This window comes from Salvelinus alpinus, chromosome 11 (assembly GCF_045679555.1).
Source record: "Salvelinus alpinus chromosome 11, SLU_Salpinus.1, whole genome shotgun sequence".
Taxonomy (NCBI): Eukaryota; Metazoa; Chordata; class Actinopteri; order Salmoniformes; family Salmonidae; genus Salvelinus; species Salvelinus alpinus.
This window is the reverse complement of record NC_092096.1, coordinates 25960802-25977266: the sequence shown is the minus strand read 5'-3', so window position 1 is coordinate 25977266 and position 16465 is coordinate 25960802. Positions and strand designations below refer to the sequence as shown.

Genomic DNA, 16465 nt, shown 5'->3' with positions numbered 1-16465 from the left:
GATATAGCCCTTGGTTCACTCCAGACCTGACTGCCCTCGACCAGCACAAAAACATCCTGTGGCGAACTGCAATAGCATCGAAGAGCCCCCGCGATATGCAACTGTTCAGGGAAGTCAGGAACCAATACACGCAGTCAGTCAGGAAAGCAAAGGCCAGCTTTTTCAAGCAGAAATTTGCATCCTGTAGCTCTAACTCCAAAAAGTTCTGGGATACTGTAAAGTCCATGGAGAACAAGAGCACCTCCTCCCAGCTGCCCACTGCACTGAGGCTAGGTAACACGGTCACCACCGATAAATCCGTGATAATCGAAGACTTCAACAAGCATTTCTCAATGGCTGGCCATGCCTTCCTCCTGGCGACTCCAACCTTGGCCAACAGCCCCGCCCCCCCCGCTGCTACTCGCCCAAGCCTCCCCAGCTTCTCCTTTACCCAAATCCAGATAGCAGATGTTCTGAAAGAGCTGGAAAACCTGGACCCATACAAATCAGCTGGGCTTGACAATCTGGACCCCCTATTTCTGAAACTGTCCGCCGCCATTGTCGCACCCCCTATTACCAGCCTGTTCAACCTCTCCTTCGTATCATCTGAGATCCCCAAGGATTGGAAAGCTGCCGCGGTCATCCCCCTCTTCAAAGGGGGAGACACCCTGGACCCAAACTGTTACAGACCTATATCCATCCTGCCCTGCCTATCTAAGGTCTTCGAAAGCCAAGTCAACAAACAGATCACTGACCATCTCGAATCCCACCGTACCTTCTCCGCTGTGCAATCCGGTTTCCGAGCCGGTCATGGGTGCACCTCAGCCACGCTCAAGGTACTAAACGATATCATAACCGCCATCGATAAAAGACATTACTGTGCAGCCGTCTTCATCGACCTGGCCAAGGCTTTCGACTCTGTCAATCACCATATTCTTATCGGCAGACTCAGTAGCCTCGGTTTTTCTAATGACTGCCTTGCCTGGTTCACCAACTACTTTGCAGACAGAGTTCAGTGTGTCAAATCGGAGGGCATGTTGTCCGGTCCTCTGGCAGTCTCTATGGGGGTACCACAGGGTTCAATTCTCGGGCCGACTCTTTTCTCTGTATACATCAATGATGTTGCTCTTGCTGCGGGCGATTCCCTGATCCACCTCTACGCAGACGACACCATTCTATATACTTCCGGCCCTTCCTTGGACACTGTGCTATCTAACCTCCAAACGAGCTTCAATGCCATACAACACTCCTTCCGTGGCCTCCAACTGCTCTTAAACGCTAGTAAAACCAAATGCATGCTTTTCAACCGTTCGCTGCCTGCACCCGCACGCCCGACTAGCATCACCACCCTGGACGGTTCCGACCTAGAATATGTGGACATCTATAAGTACCTAGGTGTCTGGCTAGACTGCAAACTCTCCTTCCAGACTCATATCAAACATCTCCAATCCAAAATCAAATCAAGAATCGGCTTTCTATTCCGCAACAAAGCCTCCTTCACTCACGCCGCCAAACTTACCCTAGTAAAACTGACTATCCTACCGATCCTCGACTTCGGCGATGTCATCTACAAAATAGCTTCCAATACTCTACTCAGCAAACTGGATGCAGTTTATCACAGTGCCATTCGTTTTGTTACTAAAGCACCTTATACGACCCACCACTGCGACCTGTATGCCCTAGTCGGCTGGCCCTCGCTACATGTTCGTCGTCAGACCCACTGGCTCCAGGTCATCTACAAGGCTATGCTAGGTAAAGTGCCGCCTTATCTCAGTTCACTGGTCACGATGGCTACACCCACCCGCAGCACGCGCTCCAGCAGGTGTATCTCACTGATCATCCCTAAAGCCAAAACCTCATTTGGACGCCTTTCCTTCCAGTTCTCTGCTGCCTGCGACTGGAACGAATTGCAAAAATCTCTGAAGTTGGAGACTTTTATCTCCCTCAACAACTTTAAAAATCTGCTATCCGAGCAGCTAACCGATCGCTGCAGCTGTACATAGTCCATCTGTAAACTACCCACCCAATTTACCTACCTCACCCCCCATACTGCTTTTATTTATTTACTTTTCTGCTCTTTTGCACACCAGTATCTCTTCCTGCACATGATCATCTGATGATTTATCACTCCAGTGTTAATCTGCTAAATTGTAATTATTCGATTTATTGCCTACCTCATGCCTTTTGCACACATTGTATATAGATTCTCTTTTTTTTCTACCATGTTATTGACTTGTTTATTGTTTACTCCATGTGTAACTCTGTGTTGTCTGTTCACACTGCTATGCTTTATCTTGGCCAGGTCGCAGTTGCAAATGAGAACTTGTTCTCAACTAGCCTACCTGGTTAAATAAAGGTGAAAAAAAAAAAAAAAAAAAAATATTTTTATTTTAATGGAATATCTACATAGGCGTACAGAGGCCCATTATCAGCAACCATCACTCCTGTGTTCCAATGGCACGGTATGTTAGCTAATCCAAGTTGATCATTTTAGAAGGCTAATTTATCATTAGAAAACCCTCTAAGTGACACCAAACTTTTGAACGGTAGTGTACATTCACAGCAAAACAAATGATGGTTTCGCTATAGTTCATGATGTATTCCATTTCCTCAGTCTCTCCTAGTCATGAGAGTGCTGATGCACCTCTAAGCTCAGCATTACAGGCTGGTGGTGGGGGGACGTCAGAACTTGTTTTTTAGACTGGTCATGAAATGGATTCTGACTGTAAATATGAATCACAAAAAGAGAGTCACTCACGCATCCACTAGGATCAGCATGTCCTTAGGCGACGCTGCCCCCTGGATGTACCTGGTAAACAAACAAGCAAATAAATACAGCGGTGAAAAAACACTTGAAACTTTTACCTTATGTCTAATGATTCCAACAAAAAATATTGTCAAAAGCAGTCTGACTTTTAAATGTCAATTGTAAAGTAACAGGGTTATGCATCTTTGTGTGTGTGTGTGTGTGTGTGTGTGTGTGTGTGTGTGTGTGTGTGTACACATGTGTGTGTTTCTCAAACAGTGTTTAATAGGGGGACCAAACAGCTAGGTTCAAGCAGGGCAGGCAATGTTCGTTCTGAGAAACACTTGGAGAGATGGAGGACGAGGAGACAGGCGGCGACTCAATGTCTCCACTCACCACGGTCGCCGCCGGACGTCGTAGAGGTCGATCTTATTGGGCGTTTTTCGCGAGTCCATCCAAGGGGATGCTGGGTACAAAGACAATTTAAATCAAATCAAACTTTATTTAAAGTGCATTTGAAAAGACAACACACTTCACAGTAAAAGCATAATGCTTAATTTGAGTCCAGACAGAGACTACTAACCAGCTGAATGTTACATCCATCATAACAGTTTGACTTTAAACACTGCATTTTAAATTCAACTTGATTCTAAATGTGGTTTTACAGACGTGTTGAATACGTTTTATGTTCACATTTTATTAGAATACTTTTGGTAACACGTTTAATTTTCCTTGACTTCAACACCATTCGCTGCATTGAACGGATGTGGGTGGAGCAATGTCTACATAAGGGTGCAAATGAAAAACTGTCCAAACTTTTGACTGGTACTGTATATTTAAAAAAAACTTTCTACATTAACAATTTTCACAAAGTGCTTTTCAGGTCGGTCATGTCAGAGGTAGGGCATAAGGAGGCTATTGATGGCTGTCCCCGTGTCCTTGTTCCCGTCTCTGTCCCCGTCCCTCTGTGTGTGTCAACAAGCCCACAGCTACCCAGGCCTTGGTGACAAACACAGGGATCGCCGTGACTCACTGTTTTCCCAACCTCCGCGTGTGTGTGAGAGAGAGCTTTATTGTGTGTTTGTGTGTGTGTGTGTGTGTGTGTGTGTGTGTGTGTGTGTGTGTGTGTGTGTGTGTGTGTGTGTGTGTGTGTGTGTGTGTGTGTGTGTGTGTGTGTGTGTGTGTGTGTGTGTGTGTGTGTGTGTGAGAGATAGTCGAGAGAGAGAGTGATCTTTCTCTCTTTCTGTGTGTTTTTTCAGTGTGTGTGAGTGCTGAGTAAATACAACGTGACAAAGTGGCCCAGTGCATTACGTCTCCATCAATAGCCACTTTAAGGTCATGGGCTGAGAGCGTAAGCCGATTGGCTGGCTGGCTACTCACCTGGGAAGTAGCGAGCCAATCCGGTGGCGCTGCCGAACACCTGCCACAGTAGAGTAGGATCCTCTTCCTTGTTCTTCCTAAACACGGCCTCTAATGCGTCTGTCCAGTTCAGCTCATTCAGCACAATGGTGGCTGTGGGATAGACAAACACATACGCATACACACACATTAGTATTCACATAACAGAGTTAAAGGCTCACTGTGATATTTACAACTGTTTTTGATTATTTGAATTAAACAACACATTTTCTGAGGGGACTTCCTTTGAGGTGACGGATTGGTAAACAAGACACATAACAACATGATATAACTCAAAAACATGTACAGAAATGCTATTGAAACAATAGATGAATATTCACAGAGAGAGAGAGCCAAAGCGAGAGGTTTCACTCCCGTCAAAATCTGTCCACGTGGGAAAACAGTGATTCTGGCTTAACTGCTCCAGGAGGAACAAGGTGCATAGCTGTATTGGGTGGGGAGAAGCATTTCAACGTTCCTTGCAGAAATTAAACTAAAGTACTGTATACAGTGTATTGGGTACGGTACCACACTCTCAGGTTATTCATAAATATCTATTAAATACGTACACACTGAGTCTATTATCTCACAGAAAGGACAAAGATATTAAATGACCACAAACACATAAAGGTGAGTAGAGAGATTAACATTTATAGTTAAGTTGAAGATGAAGAACTTTACTGTATGTTAAACTTTTTATCCTTTTGTAATAGGATTATTTTCTATATAATTTGGTAACGCCATGTATCAAGATTGGCTAGTATCTGCCATTAACGCAATGATGGCAACTCTAAAGCTAAAACTACAGCTAAGCTGACTGATTCTCGATTGTTTAAAAATAGTTTCACTTTTGTTCTCTTGTCTAGATATGGCTACCTCCAATCCCATGTCTGAAGAGCAGTTCCTGTGTTCTATCTGTCTGGATGTATTCACTGAGCCGGTCACAAATTCATGTGGACACAACTTCTGCAGGACCTGTATCAGCGGATACTGGAAAACCATTGACCTGTGCCAGTGTCCAATATGTACGCATAAGTTCCACACGAGACCAGACCTTCGAGTCAATATATTCATTGTTGAGATGGCTGCTCAGTTCAGGAAGTTAGTTCAAGTGAAAACTACCAGCAGGCCAGACCAATGCCCTGCCAAACCTGGAGACGTGTCCTGTGATGTCTGCACTGAGACGAAGCTCAAGGCCCTGAAGTCATGCCTCGTGTGTCAGACCTCTAACTGTGAGACTCATGGACATATTCAATCTCTCCATATCCCAGTCTGTTGTCCCCACTTGCTTCAAGTGTAACTAAGAAAGCAAAGTTAACTCAACTAAATGACTATCACTACTGTCATCATGAAGTGCTTTGAGAGGTTGGTGAAGGACCATATCACCTGCACCTTACCTACACCCTAGAACCAATACAATTCGCATATCGTTACAACAGATCCACGGATGACACAATCGCCATTGCACTGTACACTGCACTATCCCACCTGGACAAGAGAAATACCTATGTAAGAATGCTGTTCATTGAATACAGCTCAGCCTTCAACATCATAGTGCCCTCCAAGCTCATCACTAAGCTCAGGGCCCTGGGTCTGAACCCCTCCATGTTGAACTGGGTCCTGGACTTCCTTATGGGCTGACCCCAAGTGGTGAAGGTAGGCAACAACACCTCTGTCATGTTGATCCTCAACCCGGGGGCCCCACAGGGGTGCGTGCTCAGCCCCCTCCTGTACTCCATGTTCACCCATGACTGCGTGGCCACGCACGTCTCCAACTGAATCATCAAGTATGCTGACGACACAACAGTGGTAGGTCTGATTACCAACAACGATGAGACAGACAGCAGGGAGGAGGTCAGATCCCTGGTGGAGTGGTGCCAGGAAAATAACCTCTCCCTCAACGTCATCAAAAGGAAGGAGCTGGTCGTGGACTACAGGAGAAATCAGAGAGAGCAAGCCCCTATCCACATCGACAGGACAGCAGTGGAGCGGGTCAAAAGCTTTAAGATCTTCGGCGTGCACATCACTGACAACCTGAAATGCTCCCTTCACACAGACAACGTGGGGAAAAAGGCACAACAGCACCTCTTCAACATCAGGAGGCTGAAGAAATGCGGCTTGGACCCTAAGACCCTCACAAACTTCGACAGATCCACAATTGAGACCATCCTGTCAGGCTGTATCACCATCTGGTATGGCAATTGTGCCATCCACAACCGCAGGGCTCTCCAGAGGGTGGCACGGTCAGCACAACGCATCACTGGAGGCACACTGCCTTCCCTCCAGAACATCTACAGCACCTGTCACAGGAAGGCCAAGAAGATCATCAAGAACCTCAGCCACCTGAGCCACGGCCTGTTCACCCCGCTATCATCTATAAGGCAAAGACAGTACAGGTGCATCAAAGCTGGGACCAAGAGAGTGAGAAACAGCTTCTATCTCAAATCCATCAGACTGTTAAACAGTCACCACTAGCTTTAGTCACTGTTCTAGCCGGCTCCCACCCGGTACTCTAATCTACACCTTACAGACTGTACGTAGTTATTGAATAATGGTCACTTTAATAATGTTTACATTCAAAATACACCATTATATGTATATATATTTGTATTCCAGTCTTTGACAATCCAGTTGAATAGTAAAAACAAATAACTATTCAGTCTAGCACAGTCCCAGAGCTATATAATAGTGATGGGTATTTATGACATCAGTTTGGAATAGTAGGCTTATGCCACTGTGGTGTCTGGTTGATGTAATATGGAAATGTGATTATGTGGTGGTTGATGTAGTCTTATTCTATGAAATATGATTGAATTGGATGTCATTTTTGGGGGGAAACAATCTGTAATATTTGTGTGTTTATAATGGTCAATTTCTGTAGTGTTGCTGACTCATTACCACTATATATAATTAGCAAAAGATTTTCACAAATAAAATCACGTTATGGCACCTTGTGTGTCTGCCTGTCTGAAGTTTCAATAACATGAATGACACTCATTTAGGGACAATCATTTGTTTTTCAAAGGACAATGACCTGGAACACACCAAGGAGAGTGATGGAGTGCTGCATCAGATGACCTGGCCTCCACAATCACCCGACCTTAACCCAATCGAGATGGTTTGGGATGAGTTGGACTGCAGAGTGAAGGAAAAGCAGCCAACAAGTGCTCGGCATATGTGGGAACTCCTTCAAGACTGTTGGAAAAGCATTCCAGGTGAAGCTGGTTGAGAGAACGCCAAAAGTGTGCAAAGCTGTCATCAAGGCAAAGGGTGGCTACTTTGAAGAGTCTAAAATATACACACTTTTTTGGTTACTGCATGATTCCATTTGTGTTATTTCATAGTTTTGATGTCTTCACTATTATTCTACAATGTAGAAAATAGTAAAAATAAAGAAAAACCTTTGAATAAGTAGGTGCGTCCAAACTATTGACTGGTACACACGCTAAAAAGTCATACTCTACAGACAATGGAGAACTGGCATCTGAGAGTTCAGCCGTGTAATCGGTTAACTTCCATGAGGAACAGTGGATGAGGAACAGTGGATGGGGAAGAAATGGGGATGGGGAGGAGCATTGCACTGTCACTGAGCTGAAATGAAACTGAAGTACACAGTGTATTGTGTACGGTACCAAACTCTCTCCAGCTCTTCAGATATATCTATATCTTTCTCACAGAAAGGACAAAGATATTATCCACAAACACATGCAGGTGAGTAGAGAGATTAACATGGACAGACAAATTGTGTGTAAGCTTTAGTGTGTTTAATAACTCAGTTACTTTATCGTGTTCACTGTGTGCAAATCCTTTTTTCTTTTTCAACTGTATGTTTAATCTCTTTATCCTTTGGTTAGGAGACTATTTTCAATGCTATATGGTAATACATTCTATCAAGATTGGCTAGTATCCGCCCATAACGCAATGCTGGAAACTCTAAAGCTAAAACTACAACTGAATTGATTGATTCTACACTCTTAGCACCTTTTTTTCCCTAAGTAGAGCCATACAGGGTTCTTTGGTTTGTACCCATAAGTTAACTGCCTGTATATGGTTCTACCTAGAACCCTCTAGGAAAGGTTCTACCCCCCAAAAATGTGCAGCTAAAGGTTCTTGCTTGAACCGTCTATGAAGGCTTCTACCGAGAACCATTTTATCTTTGGAGGGTTACGACTAAAACCATCTACGAACGAGTAGAACCCTTATTAGCCTTTTAAATGTACTTGTTTTTTCGTTTTTTTAAATGATTGAACCTTTATTTAAACTTGACAATTCAGTTAAGAACAAATTCTTATTTACAATGACGGCCTACACCGGCCAAAACAGGACAACGCTGGGCCAAATTGTGAGCCGCCCTATCCCAACCTAGGCCGGTTGTGATACAGCCTGGATTCGAACCAGGGTGTCTGTAGCGACACCTCAAGCACTGAGATGCAGTGCCTTAGACCACTGCACCACTCGGGAGCCAATACAATACATTACATATATAATAAGGCCTTTCTTTGAGGCCCGAGTTATACCCTAACGCAGCGGTGTTAGGAATATCCTGGTTTACAGGCTACATCAGGCCTGCAAGTCCCATTATGCCGGCTTGCAAAGTGATGTGTAATTCATATTGGAATCCAGCCAGAGTTAGCATATCCAACAAGTGGAATTGTTAATCACCCGCAACCTGCATTCAGAATGACTGCCAGGGTAGGGAAGATTGAATAATGAGACTACCTCAATCATCTAACCTGGAACAACCATTTCAGTAATGTGTGCAATAAATCCAGTAACTAACAGAATGGATTAGTTTAGAAAACTGTATGTTATTTATCTTTGTGTAGCATAAAATGTATCAACGTACATACAAAAACACAGATACATTATTACAGTAAAACAACACATTCTGAAAATCTCCCTGCAATAGAGCATGCTGTGAAATATTATGTATGGTTCTATGTTGAACCCTTCTTGCCTTCCAAAGAATCATCAAAAAAACCTTTCTTCCAGAAAACAGTTCTTAGGATGTTCCACATTCTAGGTAGAACCCTTTGATTTACAAAGAACCGTTTTCTTCCAAAAAGGGTTCTTCTGATCACAACAGTTCTTGGTAGAACCATATCCCTCCGCAAATAACATTTGTGGAACCCATTTTTATAAGAGTATAGATAAAAACGTTACAGTTTCACTTTTTCTCTGTCTAGATATGGCGTCCTCCAGCAATGTCCTGTCTAAAGAGCAGTTCCTGTGTTCTATCTGTCTGGATGTGTTCACTGAGCCGGTCTCTATTCAATGTGGACACAACTTCTGCATGGCCTGTATCAGAAAGTACTGGGATAGCAATGACCTGTGCCAGTGCCCCATGTGTACAAATACATTTGATAAAAGACCAGTTCTCTTTGTAAATGCTTTAATTTCTGAGATGGCTGCTCAGTCCAGGAAGTCAGTTAAAAGGAAAGCTACCAGCAGCCCAGACCAATGCCCTGCAAAACCTGGAGAAGTGTCCTGTGATGTCTGCACTGAGATGAAGTTCAAGGCACTGAAGTCCTGCCTGGTGTGTCTGACCTCTTACTGTGAGACTCACCTGGAGCCTCATCAGAGAGTCGCAGCCTTAAGGAGACACAAGCTGATCAACCCTGTTGATAACCTGGAAGACAGAATATGCAAGACACACGAGAGACTCCTGGAGTTGTTCTGTAGGAATGACCAGATGTGTGTTTGTGTCTTGTGCATAAAAACAGACCACGAGACTCACCATACTGTCCCTCTAGAGGAAGAGTTTGGAGAGAGGAAGGGTAAATTAGAAAAAACACACGCAAAAGTGCAACAGCAAATCCAGGAGAAACTAGAGAAGATTCAGGAGATCAAACACTCAGTAGATCTCAGCAAGAGAAACTCAGAGAGAAAGATCACAGACAGCGCTCAGGTCTTCACTGCTCTGATGCGCTCCATTGAAAAGAACCAGGCTGATCTCATTGAGGTGATTGAGAAGAAGCAGGAAGCAGCAGAGAGGCAGGCTGAAGAACTCATTAAAGAGCTGGAGCAGGAAATCACTGAGCTAAAGAGGAGAAGCACTGACCTGGAGCAGGTCTCACACACTGAGGACCACCTCCATCTAGTCCAGAGCTTTCCATCCTTATGCACCTCTCCGCCCACCAAGGACTGGCCTGAGATCAGTGTTCACAGTGATCTCTGTGTGATGAGTTTGAAGAGAGTGGTGTTTCAGCTGGAAGAGACACTGCATAAAGAGATTGAGAAGCTGCCTGAAATCAAGCTGAAGAGGATTCAGCAGTATGCAGTGGATGTGACTCTGGACCCTGATACAGCACAACGTGAACTCATCCTGTCTGAGGATCGGAAAGAAGTAAGATATGGAGACACACGACAGAATCTCCCTGATAACCCAAAGAGGTTTGATCCTGTCCTTATTGTCTTAGGAAAGGAGGGATTCTCCTCAGGGAGATTTTACTATGAGGTGACTGTTACAGGGAAGACTGGGTGGAGTTTAGGAGTGGCCAGAGAGTCCATAAACAGGAAGGGGAATATCACACTGTCCCCCGATAGTGGATGCTGGGCTGTGGTCCTGACAGATAGGAGTAAGTACGCAGCTTGTGCCCCCATCTTTACCCCCCTCTACCTGAGAGAGAAGCCCCAGAAGGTGGGGGTATTTGTTGATTATGAGGAGGGGCAGGTCTCCTTTTATGATGTGGAGGCCAGATCTCATATCTACTCTTTCAATGGCTGCATTTTCACTGAGAAACTATATCCATGCTTCAACCCTAGTGTTAATCATGATGGTAAAAACTTTGCCCCTCTGATCATCTCTCCTGTCAACCACACAGACTGAGTTTGAACCTGAAAGTAAGTGACCTGTAAAATAAGTACCTCAAATTAGAGTTCTCTTTCATGAAACTCCAGGGAGAATATTTCACTGTAGAGTATTACTGATGTGCTTGTTGTTTGTTATAGTAGTAGTCCATCTGTCAGTCTGTTAGACATGATGAGTGCAGAATGCAGCAGCAATGTAACATAGTCTACCTGTATTACCAAATCTCTCAGGCTCACAACAAGTTATTACTTCATATCTGGGAGAGATTTCAGGGGATGTTCTGATTATTTTTAATCAGATAATATCAGCACTACATGTTTGTTTTACCTACACTCTTAGAAACAAAGTGCTAAGTAGAGCCATACAGGTGTTTTCGGTTTGTAACCATAGGGCAACCCTTTTTGGTGCTGGGTACAACCCTTTGCAGAGGGTTCTATCTAGAACCCACTATGTAGGGTTCTTCTAAGAACCCCCTCTATATGGTTGTACCTAGAACCCTCTATGTAGGGTTCTACCAAGAACCACTTCAACGTCTAAAGGTTTTTCATAGAACTGTCCATGAAGGGTTCTACCAGGAAATCTTTTATCTTTGGAGGGTTCTTCTTAGGACCCTCTATGAACGGTTCCACCAGCCTTATTAGCCTTTAAAATGTAATTATTTATGACAATATATTGCATGTATAATAAGGCTTTTGTCTGAGGGCCTAGTTATGCCATACACATTGGGGTTAGGAATCTCCTGGTTTACAGGCCACATCAGGCCTGATAGTCACATTTTGCTGGCTTGCAAAGTGATGTGTAATTCATAAATCCAGCCAGTGATAGGATATCCAACAATTGGAATTGTTAATCACCCCCAACCTGCATTCAGAATGACTGCAGGGTAGGAAAGATGAATACTGAGACAACGTCAATCATTTAAACTGGAACAATTATCTCAGTAACGGGTGCAATAAATCCAATTACAAACAGATTGGATTAGTTTAGATATTATCTTTGTGTAGCATACAATTAATCAACCATGCAATGTACATGCAAAAACACAGATATTACAGTAAAACAAACAATTCTGAAAATCTTCCTGCAATAGAGCATGCTGGGAAATATTATATATGGCTCTATGTAGAACCCTTCTTGCCTTCCAAAGAATCCTTTTTGTCTTCCAAAGAATCATCAAATAACCATTGTCTTCCAAAAAGGGTTCTTCTGATCAAAACAGTTTGTGGTAGAACCCTATCCCTCCGTAAAGAACCTTTTTGGAATCCTTTTTTCTAAGAGTGTAGATATTATGCACACTGTATATCTCTGTTGATCCTCATTAGCTGTAATGAACACTGAGTAACATTCAGGATTTTTCAAATCCAGTTGAAAAATGATCAAATTGGTATTTGGTCTAGTACAGTCCGAGAGCTTTAGAATAGTGATGGCTATTTATGACATCAGTTTGGAATAGTAGACTTATGCCACTGTGGGGAAATATATGTGATATTGGGTTGTGTGTAATGAATGGTGTGTTTCTGACTCATCATTGTATATAATTCTCAAAGACAATTTTTGACTAAAAAATAAATGTACATGTTATGGCACCTTGTCTGTCTGCCTTTCTGAACTGATAATAACACAACACTCATTGTGAAAATAAAGGCAAAGAATTAGTGAGTGAATGATGAAAACGATCAAGAGAAACATGACAGTCACACAGGCACCTTAACTTCATGTATTATTGACTTTAATCTAAATAAAAAAATACCCATGCTATAAAATTCATAATCTACAGACAATGGAAAACTGGCATCTGAGAGAGTTCAACCGTGTAAGGAGTTAAGAGGGGAGGAGCATTTCAACAGCACTTTGCTGAAGTGGATTGGGAGGAGCATTACAATGTCACTTTGCTGAAATGAAACTTAAGTATACAGTGTATTGAGTATGGAATAAACTCTCCCCAGCTCTTCAGAAATATCTATTAAATACACAGTCTACTATCTCACAGAAAATACAAAGATATTACCCACAAACGCATGCAGGTGAGTAGAGAGATTAAAGATGGACAGATAAATTAAGTTAAATTAAGATTAAGTTCAACCATGTTTGATGTGTGTAAAACCTTTTAATTTTCCAACAGTATATTAAAAGTATTTATTCTTTGGTTATAGCACTATTTTCTATGTTATATGGTAACACGTGTCTAAATTGCCTAGTGTCACACCCTGGCCTTAGTTATCTTTGTTTTCATTATTATTTTAGTTAGGTCAGGGTGTGACATGGGGAAGTATGTGTTTTGGTTTGTCTAGGGGTTTGTAGGTTTAATGGGGAAACTCCTTGTCTAGGTGTTTGTATGTCGATGGCTGCCTAGATTGGTTCTCAATTAGAGACAGCTGTGGTTTATTGTCTCTAATTGGGAGCCATATTTAAGGCAGCCATGGGCATCATGTGTTTGTGGGGAATTGTCTATGTTGAACGTTTGTTGCTTGTCTGTGCACTTACGTTATTTAGCTTCACGGTTGTTTTGTTAGTTTGTATATAGTGTTCGTTTTGTGTTTTCTCTCTCTTCTCAATAAAAGAAGATGTATTTTGCACACGCTGCGCCTTGGTCCAATATCTCTCAAGAAGACGATCGTGACACCTAGTATCCCTCCATAACGCAATGTTGGAAACTCTAAAGCTTAAACTACAATTTAGTTGACTGATTCTAGATTATATATTTTTTACAGTTGACTTTTCTTTCTCTGTCTAGATATGCCCATCTCCAGTAGTCTCCTGTAGGAAGAGCAATTCCTGTGCTCTATCTGTCTGGATGTACTGTAGTCACCGAGGAAGGCTGAAGGGCTCAATAAAGAGCTGGAGCAGGAAACCACTGAGCTAAAGAGAAGAAGCACTGAGCTGGAGCAGCTCTCACACACTGAGGACGACCTAAACCTCCTCCAGAGCTTCCCATCCCCGTGCAGCCCTCCACTCACCAAGGACAGTGATCTGTGTGTGGGGATTGTGAGGAGAGCCGTGTCTCAGCTAGAAGAGACAGTCATGAGTGAGATGAAGAGGTTGTTTGATGATGAGCTGAAGAGGATTCAGCAGTATGCAGTGGATGTGACTCTGGACCCTGATACAGCAAGCCCCTGGCTCATTCTGTCTAAGAATGGGAAAGAAGTGAGAACTGGAGAAAAAAAACAGAAGCTCCCTGATAACCCAAAGAGGTTTGATTCTGCCGTTAATGTCTTGGGAAAGAAAGGCTTCTCCTCAGGGAGATTCTACTATGAGGTCACTGTTACAGGGAAGACTGAGTGGAATTTAGGAGTGGCCAGAGAGTCTATCAACAGAAAGGGGACTGTCGCATTAAGCCCTGATAATGGACGCTGGGCAGTGATCCTGAGGGATGGGAGTAAGTACACAGCTTGTGCCCCGACCCGTGTCCACCTCTGCATGAGAGAGAAGCCCCAGAAGGTGGGGGTGTTTGTGGATTATGAGGAGGGTCAGGTCTCATTCTATGATGTGGAGGCCAGGTCTCATATCTACTCTTTCACTGGCTACATCTTCACTGAGAAACTCTATCCATACTTCAGCCCGTTGCTCAATGATGGTGGTAAAAACTCTACTCCTCTAATCATCTCTCCTGTCAATCACACAGACTGAGTTTGAACCTGAAATTAACTGACCTGTAAAATTAATAACTCAATTAGAGTTCACTCTTTCATCAAACACTAGGAAGAATATTTCACTGTAGTTTATTAACGGATGTTTGTTATTATTATTTGACTTCTAAACGAACAATCCGTAACACATACTGAGTAACGAGGGGACGCCAATCAGTGCGCCCCACGTGCTAACGTTCAAACTCTAAATATAAATGGAAAAACCAAAGCCGGTAAATAACATTGTCAGTCTGTTAGACATGATGAGTGCAGAATGCAGCAGCAATGTAACATAGTCTACCTGTATTACCAATATCTCCGAGGCTCACAACAAGGTATGACTTCATGTCTGGAAGAGAGAATTCAGAGGTTGTTCTGATTATTGTCCCGCATGATGAAATCGGGTAGTAGACGTTGCCTCTGTCTCTGTCCGATAGCAAGTTTGTATGTTTGTCATACGCGATATCTCAGACTGGATGGCCAGTTTTTGATGAAACTTGGTTGTATGATGTGTCTTGCTGTAGAGATCTGGCATTTTCTAAATGACACAGACTGGCCAGGTGGAGGCACTATAACAAGCAATTGAAAATGCACATTTTGAAAGATCACGCCCCTTACCCAGTTTGTCCAAAAGTCATGAAATTCAGTACATTGGTCCTCCTCTTCACAAGGAACAAATTTGCAGCAGGGATCCATAAGGTCCACCATGATGGATATTACACCATTTATAATTTTGTGAAAAACACTTATAAACGCTACTCCTCTGGCACTGAATGACCGATCTGCAAGAAACTTGATATGCGCCACGTGTGTACACACGTCTCTCAACGCAACATATTCCAGACTAGTATCTAAAAACAACATGGCCGTAATGGCCAATAAACTTTCATGTGGTCCGAAACATAAATCAGTCACAGATAGTTGTATTGTAACAAATTTGGTACACATGTTGAAAACACTGTCAACAAGACCCAACATATGCAAGAACATTCATATCGACCACAAGGTGGCACTATAACTGGCACATGTTTTGTTAATATCAGCATAGTCTAGTTTGAATTTGCCGGGGAAGGGGAGGTATCATTGAGGAGGACGAAATGTTTAATGTTGCATTGTTTTAATTCTGATAATATCAGCACTATATGTTTGTTTTACTTAGATATATATAATGCATATACTCTGTTGATCCTCAATAGCTTTAATGGACACTGAGTAACATTCAGGATGTCTGGATAATTAAGTTCAGTTGAACAGTGATATAATTGGTATTCAGTATAGCACAGCACCAGAGCTTTAGAATAGTGGTGGGTATTTATGACATCAGCCTTATTATATGAAATATGATTGAATTGGATGTCAGTTTTTTTAGGGGGGGTATATTATATGGGGGTGTTTGTAATCGTCTGTTTCTATGGTTTTGAAGACTCATTGTCACGGCATTTCAACATCACCTTGTCGAAAATAAAACTAAAGTATACAGTGTATTGTGTACGGTACCAAACTCTCTCCAGCTCTTCAGAAATATCTATTCACTACCTATACACTGTGTCTACTTTCTCACAGAAAGAACAGAGATATTATCCACAAACAAGCAGGTGAGTAGAGAGATTAACATGGACAGACAAATTGAAAGGTAAGCTTTAGTGTGTTTAATAACTCAGTTACTTTTTTGTTTTTACCGTGTGCAAATCCTTTTTTCTTTTTCAACTGTATGTTGAAACTCTTTATCCCTTGGTTAGGGGACTATTTCCAATGCTATATGGTAACACATTGTATCAAGATTGGCTAGTATCCGCCCATAACGCAATGCTGGAAACTCTAAAGCTAAAACTACAACTGAGTTGACTGATTCTACACTTGAAGAAAAACAGGTGCTAAGAAGGACCATACAGGGTTCTTTGGTTT

General features: G+C 42.6%; 2 protein-coding genes across 3 annotated transcripts in view; one reads left to right on the top strand and one right to left on the bottom strand.

Moving 5' to 3' along the window:
• The window catches only part of LOC139533812 (voltage-dependent calcium channel subunit alpha-2/delta-1-like), a 206795-nt gene that overhangs the window by 64239 nt on the left and 126091 nt on the right, over positions 1-16465 (bottom strand). For both annotated transcript variants that reach the window (XM_071332219.1, XM_071332220.1), the window contains exons 7-9: positions 4106-4237; positions 3122-3191; positions 2738-2788 (exon numbers count right to left, since the gene is read on the bottom strand). In XM_071332219.1, coding sequence (XP_071188320.1) covers positions 2738-2788; positions 3122-3191; positions 4106-4237 — 253 coding nt within the window. The remainder of the gene's footprint in view (positions 1-2737; positions 2789-3121; positions 3192-4105; positions 4238-16465) is intronic.
• Positions 7699-13892, top strand: LOC139533811 (E3 ubiquitin-protein ligase TRIM39-like). Its single transcript, XM_071332218.1, has 3 exons — positions 7699-7834; positions 9310-12958; positions 13669-13892. The coding sequence occupies exons 1-2, from the start codon at positions 7720-7722 to the stop codon at positions 10950-10952; spliced, it is 1758 nt and encodes a 585-aa protein (XP_071188319.1). The 5' UTR covers positions 7699-7719; the 3' UTR covers positions 10953-12958; positions 13669-13892.